Below are 13,030 nucleotides of genomic sequence, written 5' to 3' on the forward strand. Positions count from 1 at the left end.
CGGGGGGTTGGCGTTAGACCATACTTCACTACGCTGGTATCAGCGCAGGTAGGTGAAAGAGTAGGATGATGTTGTGGAGATGGGGGGGGTGTGGAACGTTTCAGATATCACGCGCAATTGGTCAGGGATCGAACTCAGGTGAGTCGGGTTCAAAGCGCAAGTCTGCCAACCACCACGCCACTACTCCAACCTGATCACGTTAACAAAGGTGTAAAGCCCATACAGTACGTAAATGCGGTCGGGGTTTAAACGATTTAGTTATTTGTATCAAGGCACTAACAAAGTCGCGCTTAATATACGAATATTTAAATGCAAACATTCATAACAGATAGCGGCGATGCGCTGTCGTGATAACCTCGATGTAGTTGATAAGAACGTGAATATATGACGACGAAAAAGCGCATCGCAAAGGAAGTTATCAATACAAATTAAACATTTATCGACTCTTGTTTATATACCCCAGAGTAGGCTAATTAATCTATACCTACAATATATTGTTAACCGTATCCTGTAATCACATTCGGCAAGTTGTAGTCCACGCGTGCGTGTGTACACACGCAATAAAGCGACATGCGTGCACGTACGACGTAAAACAAATACACAGCGAAATGTAACATTTGGGCCGTAACTTTAAATCGCATCGAGGGTACAGTGGAAGATCAACGCGTTGTTGACATTGACGCCTATGATGTCGCCGTCTGGGTTGTTAGCGGAGCAGGCCAGTGCGAAAGCCTATACCAGCATCGATGAATATACCACCGTACTTGTTTTTCTAATATATAGACTGTAGTTCTAATTAAACTGAATACGATCTATAGAACGGTTATGCAGTGTTACGATTAAATTCCCTCGCACCACACTTTTATAAGCATGTTGTTTGTCGGCTAACTTGTTCATGCTGCTTATATTCAACGCGAAATATGTGTATATTATATACCTTTAATTTAAAAATAAAATCGGACGTATTTATTCATAATCTTAACCTGTCAAAAATTCAAGAATTCAATGAGAATCATTTTAACGTCTCGCCCCAGTACACCTCTAAATCCGAGGAAGACCAAGCACACAAAATCTAATTGTTTGAAGACAACCGAGAGGATGACGATGACGACGATACATAAAGCACGTGCATTGCCCCCGTGTTGTTGACACCATTCTGGGATTGAAATCGCGAGTGTCGGGGAGTGGGTGTTCGAGTTAGTCGTCAGATTCTTTTGGTTATTCACCCACCAGACCTGAAATCATATACAGCCGTGGTGACGTCTGCCGCACCCATACGGCAGACGACTTCTTGAAGCTGTCTTACGGGGGGGGAGGTAGGTAGCTAAACGTGACACAAATTGGACACTTCATTATTTATTTCACGTGCGAATTGAGAGTTATGGAACGGTAATAAACATTTAAGCGACAGAGCGCGGTAATAACTGTTATATTTCTTTTTTAAAAAAAGGTTATTGATTCTATAACCTCAACCAATGTTAATGTAACGGATTATGAGTTTGTGGGCGGGTGGGCGGGCGAGCGGGGGGGGGGAGTGTTTTTTAGTACGAAGAAACGTGGCAATTTCCATGGCCGAATTCAAGTCTGCGGACTAATTGCGAGGCGAATTCGGAGACGCGGCCTGCCCGCGGACGCACGGCAAGTGAAGTTGTTATGTAAATGGGAAAGGCTGCAGCTGCAGCCAAGCGTAGAGACGGGGCCCGACCGGGGTTAGGGACCTTTGGCCCCTGGGGCACTGAATTGTGGAGGGAGGGGAGAGAGGGGGGCGGCCGGCTGAGAGAGAGAGGGGGGGGCGAACAGGGGGGGTGACTGGGGGAGGGAGGGAGAGAGGGAGGGGGGCGAACCGAGGGGGCTGAGGGAGGGACAGGGGGGGGGCAGGGGGGCGGGGGGAGGGGAATTGAGGAAAGAGGGTGGAGGCGAATAGAAACCGGCTTGGGCAGTGCCTGGACAGGGAAGGTTTCCACGTTGTGATCGCCACAGCCTGCAGACTCGCGTGGAGTTAAAACATATTTAGCCTTGCGCGCATTCACTCCACGGCGTGTTGTTTTCTACGCATGCATGTCTTTAGACTCGTTACCGCATTTTTATGGTAAGTGGAACGCGGGAAGTGATGCGCTCTGCCTGTGGCTCTTGCTGCTGTTGTGTCTCTGTGTGTGTGTGTGCGCGCGCGCGCTTTACGCGATAACAAACGATGCCTTTTGCGTGATTGATACGCGATGTTAATACGCGGCGTTGCGAACGCGACTTTGCGTGCGAGCGTGCGTGCGAGCTCTGTATAGTCAAGGTGATCTCGACGTAACTTCAACTGCCTCCTCTCTTGATTAGTGCGCGCGTGTTCGCGCACGCGTGCGGAGGCTACAACTTGAATCTTGACAGTCCGACGATGGCGTATATGTAAACCTAAAATTGCGACGCGCTTACTAATCTTGAGATTCGTGAATAGCGCGGCCCACCTTTTGTGCGCTGGGTGACCGCGCGTCCGTGTCTACCGCAGGCGCGGGGCGTTATTGTTGCAACAACTAACAAACAAAAACAGCGCCGTGTGACAGCCGCCACGATCGAATGATAGCACAAGCACGCGTCGCAGTTGACCACCGATTATACACGGCGAAGTACTGTAATGTATCATACCTTTTTAATACCTCCGAAGTGACGTGATTTAGGCATATACTTATTGACGAACAGACAACAAAAACCGCGTGGCTGCCCATGTATTTATATGTTTTGGTCACCGCTCTGATAGACATCTGATATACAACGAGAGGAGTGAGAGCGAACGATTCTAACCGTAATGTGCTTACTACGTTTGTGTGGCGGTGGATCTGTCACGTGTGCCGTGGCAGTCCTTGAACTCAACACATTGACTCCGATGTCTCTCTCGCTCGCTCTCCGCGTGTCATCGTACTCCGCGGAAATGTACCAACAACTAAAAAAAACCTGTACGGCCACGCACGAACGCAATAGCGAGGTTTTCGACGGGCTCCTTTTTGTCTTTACCTTGGCCTCCCAAACGCTTTGAGATGTTTCCTCCGGAAAAAAATATTTGTTTGGGAGGCCCCTACACCGTTCACCTATGTATTGTATGCTTCGTCTTTTACGTCCATCATTCTTCAAGCGCGGAGTCTTAGACGTGCGTTGCGTGATTCTCAGCGCACAGACCGTGTGCCCGTTGTGCGCGCTATCTCGCTCGGGTTGTGTCTACGGGCTGAAGCGTGCAGTGATAAAATACAGCCGACGGGTCAAGGACGACGCGAATATAAAATATCTATTCACTTTTCGAGAGAGAGAGAGAGACTGTTTTTTGGACTCCCCGTTCAAAAACACTACGGCACAGACTTGAGCTATGAAATAGACGGGCAAATTGTCAAACTTAAGTTCTGTAGAGCGAGCAAGAGAAATGAGATAATGGTCGCACGTTTGCTTGTTGTTAAATTGAGCTGTCATTTCGTCACAAAGCGAGAATACATACGTGCTGACTTGTGTTTGTTTGCTAAGTGATTGACTATGGCATCACGGATGGTTTAAGTTTAATCTGCCCATATTTTATTGTATAGGTATATTTATGTGTGTGTGTGTGTACCTGAGATGTCAGTTAAAGAGATTTCGCAATTCTCAAAACATTGGGCGCATTGCACATTTTACAACAGTGTAAATCGTTTTCTATTCGCGTGCACGTTAAGAATGTAATTAAGTTTAACGGCAATTGTTTTAGAATCGCAGAAGCGTAATTGTACAAATAAATGGGGGGGGGGGGCTGACATTGGGGTGATGTACATACAAAATACAAACTCCCATTTGAAACGCTCTAAAGCTATATGCCAGGGAATAGTCACAGAGGCGAATATCCCCTATTGAATCCTTTACTATGCAATTATTTTAAGTATGAACAATTGTAAGCATACCAGAAGACACGGTGAACAAAGCGGCAGTTGCGTCTACTGCACATCATTGGCTACGCAAACATCCACGCGTATTGTAAAATACTCTAATGTTCTCGTAACGTCTTTGAACGGAATAACACCAACAACAACCTGCTAAAATCAGCTTGCAAACGTCTCGTCATGACATCGTGACTCAATGGATGAGTAACAATTAAACAAGCTATCGTAAAATATCGCTTAACTCGACACTGTCATTCGAGAAACGCCGCATTTTTTAAAAGAACACACAAGAGAGACTTTGCTTACTCTTTGCTCCAAGTTGGCTCTCAACAACTCCTCCCGGTGCGCGTTATGGGGAAAACGCGCAACGCGGCCGTGTTAAATGCGATATTACACGCTAGATGGCAGTAAGATACTGCTCCTTCTTCACAGCACGGGCAAGAGGTTGGGTGGGGGGGGAGAGAGGAGAGAGGGAGGGAAAAAAAAAACCTACACAGCCACAGTGATGAAGAGAAGCGAAAGCACCACCGCTCCTACCTACACAGCGACGGCAGGAATTGTCTTTACGGCAGGCCGTTCGCGGATACAAACCGGTGCGATTCACGCAGCGAGACGTTTTCGCTTTTGCAAGATCTCGCTGTGACACGTGCGATAGTCAAGTGCACGTCTGGTGGAGACAGCTCTCCATTTTCCCCGTTGTATTTATCTGAACTATTTTTTTTTTACTTAAAACAATTAAAACGAAGTAACACGTAGTAGCGATCTCTTCGTACCGCCGCGAGTCAAACGTTGACATTGAGCTGCTTTAAAGTTGTTGTGTTTTTAAAAGCTATAATTGCGCCCTTCTTTCTCGGATGTGAATTATTGATGAGATATAGTCGTGCACACGTGTGCACCAGGTAAAGGTGACACTACGCACACAGCCCAGTCTACGATTCAATTAAGCGAGTTGCTTCTCGGCAATTTCATCCGCGAGGTTAATTGATTCTGGAACATTGCTTTTTCTTTGCTTGCCCAAAAAAATCTTGATTACAATACTTTTAAATGCAATCCCCCAAAACTAAATCTGGGTAACGGCTTAAGCATAGCTTTGTGAAGTAACACGTGAATGTACGTATGTATGTTGAACTTCTTTCGCACCGTACGTAGCCCACCGTGCTCATCGGGAGGTGCGGGGGAAGGACAACAAACTAAATACAAAAACAATATTGGGTCAGTGTGTGTGTGCGTGTGTACGCGTGGAAATAGTTTTACCTTGCGAGTACATCACGTGTGTGTGTTTGTAACGTAACCTATCTCGCCGCCCCACTGGTACGTGTCAGTAGCAATGTAAAAGTGTGGATTTTTTAAAATATATATAATTATTCTCCATACGTCGGCTGATTCACGGCACAGGACCGCTCTCTTGCACCTACAGCAGGCCTCGTCTGTACTATCCCATTGTTTTCAATACTACAATGTTCGCGTCGTTTTAAGAGACTAATGCCGGTTTGGATCACCAAGTGACCACTAAGAAACGGTACGACATCCGAGCATGACCCAGTCATATGACAAATATTAAGCAAGTACTGTTTGCCTTGCAATGAGGATTATCTTTTACCCGCAATAATCCAAATCATCCCGAGTGCTAGGACGAGCCACAAAGCACATTCAACCACCCACATGGCACCGTCTATTCCGCTGACAAACAGCCGTAACGAGAGCGCGGTGATTCGTGAACACGATGCGAAACGTGGAGGAAAACGTGAACGAAAGCTCTCTAAAGGGAGGCAGGGCGAAGCCGAATCGGAAAGGCGGGGGGGGGGGTGGTGATGGTTGGTCGGCGATTCCGAAGAGCCCCTTCGACGAGCACGGTCGCGACCGCACGCGAGTAACCCTGCCACTAGCCCCGGCTCTACCCCACAGGGGCCGGTCTGCCTGCCTCTCCCCATGAGCCTCCCCCCACCCACCCCGTCCTCCCCCTACCGCCCACCAACCCCCTTAAAGCACCCCCCCACCACCACCACCATCCATCCCATAACCTCCCCAACCCCACTCCACCCACCCATACTACAACCCACACACAAACACCGCTCTCGCTCTCTCCTCTCTCCACCCACCGCCCAACCACCCCAACCTCCAAACCACCAACCTCAACCGCCCCAACACGCACACATTCTCTGTCTCTCTCTCTCTCTCCCCACGACACAACCACCCACCCACACCCACCCACCCACCCACCCCTCCACACCCGCCCACCCACCCACCCACCCCCCGGGCCCCAGTCTCTGACCATTCGCCTTTGATTATCAGCTGCCAGAGGGCCCTCTCCCCGCACGCTCTGACACTGCGAGCCTTATATGGAAGCGGTCGCCACGGTAACGTGTCAGTTTCGCTCCTCGTGTCAAAGTTCACTATATACTGACATCCGCGCTTCTCCTTCTTTCAGAGGCGCACTCCGCCAAGCATCCAGCTCCTTCTTCAAACGGCGCGCACTCTCTGAATATTTTATTAGGGGAGGAGGTTTTTTTTTTTTTCTCGGGGGGTCCGCCTATTGTATAAGGTGGTGGGCAAACTTCGGGCCACCAAGTGGCTTGTGTCTTTTTATTTTTTTTTGGTTGTTGTTGCGCGTCTTTCGCTCTCTCTCTCCTGCGCTCTCTCCTGCGCTCTGTCGGAGGTGTCTCGAAACCTCGCTAGCCCGCCTCGAATCCGTGAGAGTGTTTCGCCTTTAAATTGTTTTGCGTGCGGCGGAAAGGAAGTCAGAACAAATCCGATTTCTCATTTGCGGCCACTGTGACTTTGCTCTCTCGCTCCTGAGCGCTAGGGTCGTCTATTGTCGTAGTCTTATTCGGAATTTTGTTGTTGTTGTTGTTGTTACTCTTAATACAGATGCGCGAAGCTTTGTAATCTTTAACCTTTCGTTCGGTATTTTATAATAATAATAATATATATTGCTTTCCTGAATGGCTGACTGCGCTCTGCCCTGGACCTGGCCTTCCGACACCCGCGTATCCTGAACTCCTCCCGCCCTGCGCCCTCCCGCCCGCCCGCCCGCCCGCCCGCCCTCCCATCGCATCTCATCGCCTCCGCTTGCACCGACGACTCTTCCTCTTTCTCCTCCTCCTTCTCCTCGTCTCCGCCTCTACCGCCGTCGTGAACGATACGACCACCACGACTACCACCACCGCCGCTGCCGTCATCACCATCACCATCGCCGCGACGACCCACAACCTTCCTCCCGATTTGGGCAGACGCTCTCCGCTCCCCTACCTCTCCACAAGCGATGGCAATGGTAGTCGGGCCGTGGCGAGACCCACAGGGCGACCTGACCAGCCCCCCGAACGTGCCCGGCCAGGCGGGGCAAGCCCCGCTGGCTCCCGCGGGGCCGCAGACGCCGCAGACGCCGAGTCAGTCGGGCGGGCCCCCCACGACTCCGGGCCAGGGCAGCACGCAGGGTGACAAGCAGCAGCAGCAGCAGCAGCAGCCGAACGTGGAGTGCGTCGTGTGCGGCGACAAATCGAGCGGCAAGCACTACGGACAGTTCACGTGCGAGGGATGTAAAAGTTTCTTCAAGCGCAGCGTTCGCCGGAACCTGACCTACACGTGCCGCGCCAATCGGAATTGTCCCATCGACCAGCACCACCGCAATCAGTGCCAGTACTGCCGACTCAAGAAATGTCTCAAAGTCGGCATGCGACGCGAAGGTACAGAACACGTGCGAACATCAAACTCGCTCACACACACACTCACACACGCGCGCTCACCATACAGTCTCTCTATTATTTACGGGTCTGCGTGCATGTGTGTGCGTGTGTGCGTGCGTGCTATGGTGTGCATCGTGCATTCGCATGATGCGTTCGGACTGTAAATAGAAGAGCTGCCATCACGTATTGTCAATGCGTTTATGAAATGCCTCCCCACCCCCTGCCCCCACCGCAATTAGACGCTATGCGTGAGATAATTCTAAATGTGTGTCGTGTGTGAGTGTGCGTGTCGTGTGCCGTGTGTGTGTGTGTGCCTGTGATGTGTGTACGTGTCGTATGTGTGTGCGTGCCGTATGGGTGTGCGTGTCGTATGTGTGTGTGTGTCGTGTGTGTGTGTGTGCGTGTTGTGTGTGTGCCTGTAGTGTGTGTACGTATCGTGTGTGTGTGTGTCGTGTGTGTGTGTCGTGTGTGTGTGTGCCTGTGTGTGTGTGCCTGTGATGTGTGCGCGTGTCATTCGTGTGTGCCTGTGGTATGTGCCTGTGGTGTGTGTGTGCGTGGTGTGTGTGTGGTGTGCGTGGTGTGTGTGTGTGTGTGTGTCGTGTGCGTGTCGTGGCTATTGAATGCTCATCGTCGGGGCTCGCGCGCGTCTTCGTGTGCGTGCGTCTGCGCGGTGTGTCGTGTGTGTCCGCGCACACGTGTCTGTGTGTCTGTGTGTACGTCCACTTGCTCGTGCATATATATATACGCGTGCGTTTGCTTTAGTCAATTGTAAGCCCCCCTTTTCAGTTTTGCCGCCACGTATACAGTACAGTAAATATTGTAACCCCCTTCCCTCCCTCCCTGCTCATCCCCCCCCCCCCCTCCTCCACCATTCTCTGTGCTTGACCCCACACTGTCGATGTGACTGCCCCGTAGATCGTGCGGGTCTCGGGTCTGCAATGCAACGGTCTTCTCTGTCTCCCATTGCAGCCGTGCAGAGGGGAAGACTGCCTCCTTCACAGCATCCGAATCCAGCACAGTACGCCCTGGTTAACGGCGACCCTCTGAACGGCCACTCGTACCTGTCGGGGTACATCTCGCTGCTGCTGCGCGCCGAACCTTACCCCACGTCGCGCTACGGAAGCCAGTGCATGCAGCCTAACAACATCATGGGCATTGAGAACATCTGCGAGCTGGCGGCGCGTCTCCTCTTCAGCGCCGTGGAGTGGGCGAGGAACATCCCGTTCTTCCCCGACCTGCAGATCACGGACCAGGTGGCGCTGCTACGGCTCGTGTGGAGCGAGCTGTTCGTGCTGAACGCGGCGCAGTGCGCCATGCCGCTCCACGTGGCCCCGCTGCTCGCCGCCGCTGGTCTCCACGCGTCGCCCATGTCCGCTGATCGCGTGGTGGCCTTCATGGACCACATCCGCATCTTCCAGGAGCAGGTGGAGAAGCTCAAGGCGCTGCACGTTGACTCGGCCGAGTACAGCTGCATCAAGGCGATCGTGCTGTTCACCACGGGTGAGTCTTTCTTGAGAGATGACACGGCGTGGATTGAGAGAGATGTGTGTGTGTGTGTGGCGGTGGTCCGTGTTTGTTTGTTTGTTTATGGGTGTGTTTATTAGATGGTGCCGGCGTGCGTGTGTCACGGGCACCTTGTGTTTTTGCGGTTAAATCTTCAGAAATTTCACATTTAAATTTCATTGCATTACAGTTTTGCGGTGATTTTGATCGTAGTGATTGTGATTATTTTTTACTCGCAAGCATTATTTTTTTCTAAATAGTGGTTTCACTTTGATAAAGAAACACAAATTTAAGCGTATGCTCCATTACATTTGTAATATACGCGTGCACACTTTGGCCTGCATACACTTTGAGTTATGGCAATTAATGGAACACATTTCGCAGCTTTGGGCAGGGGAAAAAAGCTGACGATATTACTTTTAAGTGGAGAACCGCATTTTTTAATACACGCATATACTTTTTTTGGTAACACTTATTAAACACGTTGCTAATTGTGCGGTTCGACACCACGTAATATACATTCATCGTAATATCGGGATAAATTCTACCACTGCATGCAATTAAAGGAAAGTGTTTGGGCTTAAGAGACGCCACGAAACGATAATTTGCGACATTATACAATTATTTGCGAAATATGGCTACGGCCGTGCTAAGTATACGCGTTCGTATGCACACACACACACGCGCGCGCAAACAGGCAAATTCGACCGCTAAACATTTTACAGGAGCATTTTGTGTGTGTGTTGCCATTACAATGTACACGGCACGTAGCTCTCGATGGCACTTAATTTGCAGGTACACAACCCCTTGACAGCTTAAGCACCGATAACTAATTTGCATGTATAAAATATTCAGTGGAAATCCACGTACAGTGTGGTGTAATCTGGACGCGGAGCTATGCACGTGTACGCATTTAAATGGGGGGGTCAGAACGTTTGGCCCACGTGAAGACCGCGTGCTTTCTTCACAGTTTTCACCGCATGAAATTGGCACACGCTTTTATGCTGCTGCTGCTGCTGTTCCGTGTATTATTAATTCACGAAATTGGGAATATTTTTTTCTTCCTCTCGTGCACGTGAACACGTGTCGTGTATATCACCGCCCTCGTCAACACTGGGGCAGCAGTAGCAGCAGATGCGCACGCTGCTGTGTAATGCAAGTGTGAGAGAGAGAACACGTGCTTTGTACCTGTTACGTACAGTGGCCCTGTGCTTTAGGCCACGAGACGTGTTCGCGTGGAATGTTTCTTGAATGATACCGACAGAAATGTGCGTTGTGTGTCGTCGTGTATGCGGGTATCGTGTTAAAGGGGTTGCCAGCCGCAGGCCTTGATAACGTCGTTTGATACATCGAGTTGTTATGTTGGGGGAGCGGTGGGGCAAATAGTGCGCGCACTGCGCTCTGAACGCGGCCACCTGAGTTCGATTCCCCCGCCACGATTCGCATCAGTGGGCGAGTAATATATCTGAACCGGGTCCTGTGCCCCCTCCGTGTCATGAAACTAGCGTGGTGAAGTATGGTTAAATAACCTCCACGGGGTCGGCATATCCGCGTAGGGGAAGGCCTTCTTCATTGACAAAAGGGCTGTGGATTAAACAGCATTGTTCGATACGCCCAGCGATCCATGCGTGCTGTTTGAGTTACACGCTAGACCCCCACGCCCTCGCAATGTTTACCCTCTGAGAATAATAACCCCTTTGAAAGTGTGCACGATATATGATGATCATTAGTACGCGTTACGATACAATGCATGGCACGGACATTAACGTATAAGCAACGTAACGATAACAGACGGTGGCTTTTTTCGGGTGTGCATATTGCTGAACCATGAGCACGGAGGCGTCTTTTTTTAATTTACAGGCTTTGTTGCGTTCTTTGTCTCATTTCCCCTCCAAAGATGCGTGTGGCTTGTCGGACGCTGCTCACATAGAAAGTCTACAAGAGAAATCGCAATGTGCGTTGGAAGAGTACGTGAGAAGTCAGTACCCGAACCAGCCGACCCGGTTCGGGAAATTATTGCTGCGTCTGCCCTCGCTTCGCACCGTGTCCTCTTCGGTAATCGAACAGCTCTTCTTCGTACGTTTGGTAGGTAAAACCCCGATCGAGACTCTCATCCGGGACATGTTACTGTCTGGAAGCAGTTTCAACTGGCCCTACATGCCTATCCAATAGAGAACACTCGCTTGCGCATGGACCGTGGGAACGGGGGGGGGGAAACAGACTTTTCGTCCTGGTGCCCAGAGGAGAGAGGAGGAGGAGAAGGAAGGAAAAAAAAGCAAAAGCGGATGAAGTCTGTGAAGTGAGCAGGCCGGAGCGTTTGACTGTAAAAAAAAAATATCTTGTACAAAATGATGCCGGCGTATTTCTTTAGAAGTTGTATGTGTAGTGCAACATGGCAAGCTCTTAGTTATTATTATTGTTTAATTTTTTTTGTAAAAAAAAATGGACATATTTTTTTCAAGCAATGGAAGGATGTCGATGTAAAGATTAAAAACGACAAAAAGGAAATTAACATTTTCCAAATTATTGTAAATTGTCCTGTGTCTATGTATCCATAGCTGTTTTGTATTTTCTGGTTGCAAACCAGTTTTTTCTCGTGATTCCATACTAATAATTTTGATATAACCATTTTCGTATACAGTAAGGTGTATCTTGTAAGGTGTGTTTTAGACAAGTTGAGAGAAAAAATTAAATAAGTAAATTCGATTAAATATTGAAATGAGGACAGATTTTTTTTGGACTTCAAGATCCCGCTGAAAGCGCATCATATAAATAAATACAAGTATGCTCTCTCTATACCTCCATTGTCGTATGTGAATGGAATGTACTTGATACTTTTAAATGAAAGTTAAAACGGGCCCGAGTGCCGGTTGGTGTGACCAGTGCAAACCCCCTGGTCTGGGCGTGGAGCCCGCGTGTGTTACGTGTAGGTCGTTCGGGAGACCTGCATTGCATAGGCAAAGGTGTCTAAGGCACGCATGTTGGTGTGTTTATGAAGTCTCCTTATTCCCCACTCTGTAGAATGCTTCTGGTTTTTTGTATAGTTAAACAAGAGGAGAAGAAGAAGGAAAAAAAATCATGCACGTTGCGTTGCCCAGAGTATTGGTTTATAAAACCGTGATACATTGTGTACCTACAAGACTTGACGCATATAGTATAATAACAACAATTATGAGAGAGAAATACAAACAGTTGATGATGATCATTCAAAGGTTGATGTCAAAACCGCGTTAATTACAAGAATATACAATGGTTTTTTTTAATGTGCAGACCAATTTCATGAATTGTATTTATCTCTCAAGACTGCTGTTGTTCCACTACTCGATACGAGGGTCTCAATGTGAAATCAAAAGCGGACAGTGATTAATAATATGAAATTATGATGTTGACGATAATCATGATGACGATGACGCATGCATCAACTGCTTATGAATTCACTTGAATTTTTAAAATAATAATAAAGATATGTGTGCATCTTTCGAAAAGCATTCAGCCAGTCAGTAACCTTGGTAATGGACACGTCTCATTCAATACGTATGTTAAGTTTACAATTGTAAATTGTATTAGCAGTGCTTTTATTTGTTATGTACATAAACCATTGGTATAAAGCAAAATAAAAAGTGTGTGCACCTTTGGGCAATTTGGCTCTTGCCTGACTTTGCATTCACTTTGTACAATTGCACTGGGACCCAAGGCAGCTTATAGTACTTACACAATGAGTTATTTTGCAGACAAATAGACAATACAAATCGTTTTAATGGTTTATATTTAAATACATCAGCTAGTAATTCAAACCCAAAGCGCTGTGCAGTAAAAATGACATCGCGTACAACTCTACTCTTCTGATCGGAATGCACATCCTTTGTCACTCTGAGCTCTTATAGTAGCTTTAATGTCAATCGCAGGACTTTTTTGAGTTTATTTTTGTTAATGTTGCCTTCATAAATAGATATCAGATTGACT

General features: G+C 48.4%; 1 protein-coding gene and 1 long non-coding RNA gene across 5 annotated transcripts in view; one reads left to right on the forward strand and one right to left on the reverse strand.

The window, feature by feature from the left end:
- The window catches only part of LOC133343846 (uncharacterized), a 60,055-nt gene extending 55,572 nt beyond the window's left edge, over positions 1–4,483 (reverse strand). For both annotated transcript variants that reach the window (XR_009755287.1, XR_009755286.1), the window contains exon 1: positions 4,188–4,483. This is a non-coding gene — a long non-coding RNA (uncharacterized LOC133343846). The remainder of the gene's footprint in view (positions 1–4,187) is intronic.
- Positions 1,925–12,707, forward strand: LOC133343845 (nuclear receptor subfamily 2 group F member 1-A-like). Of its 3 annotated transcripts, none has more exons than XM_061553755.1 (4): positions 1,925–2,089; positions 7,112–7,564; positions 8,480–9,064; positions 10,965–12,707. In XM_061553755.1, the coding sequence occupies exons 1-4, from the start codon at positions 2,059–2,061 to the stop codon at positions 11,237–11,239; spliced, it is 1,344 nt and encodes a 447-aa protein (XP_061409739.1). In that variant the 5' UTR covers positions 1,925–2,058; the 3' UTR covers positions 11,240–12,707. The 3 variants fall into 3 exon arrangements, with proteins under 3 accessions (XP_061409739.1, XP_061409740.1, XP_061409741.1); XM_061553756.1 differs by having other exon boundaries at positions 1,927–2,089; positions 8,534–9,064; XM_061553757.1 differs by lacking the exon at positions 1,925–2,089 and having other exon boundaries at positions 6,159–7,564.
- Positions 12,708–13,030: the final 323 nt, after the last annotated feature.

This window comes from Lethenteron reissneri, chromosome 18, assembly GCF_015708825.2.
Source record: "Lethenteron reissneri isolate LAM-NWPU_2019-01 chromosome 18, ASM1570882v1, whole genome shotgun sequence".
NCBI classification, from domain to species: domain Eukaryota; kingdom Metazoa; phylum Chordata; class Hyperoartia; order Petromyzontiformes; family Petromyzontidae; genus Lethenteron; species Lethenteron reissneri.

Excerpts from the sequence above, each read along its gene's own strand:
- LOC133343845 (XM_061553755.1), top strand. The coding sequence starts at position 2,059 with ATGTCTTTAGACTCGTTACCGCATTTTTATG. Across the intron at positions 7,565-8,479 it reads AGTCGGCATGCGACGCGAAG|ATCGTGCGGGTCTCGGGTCT; the intron begins GTACAGAACACG and ends ACTGCCCCGTAG. Across the intron at positions 9,065-10,964 it reads GATCGTGCTGTTCACCACGG|ATGCGTGTGGCTTGTCGGAC; the intron begins GTGAGTCTTTCT and ends TCCCCTCCAAAG.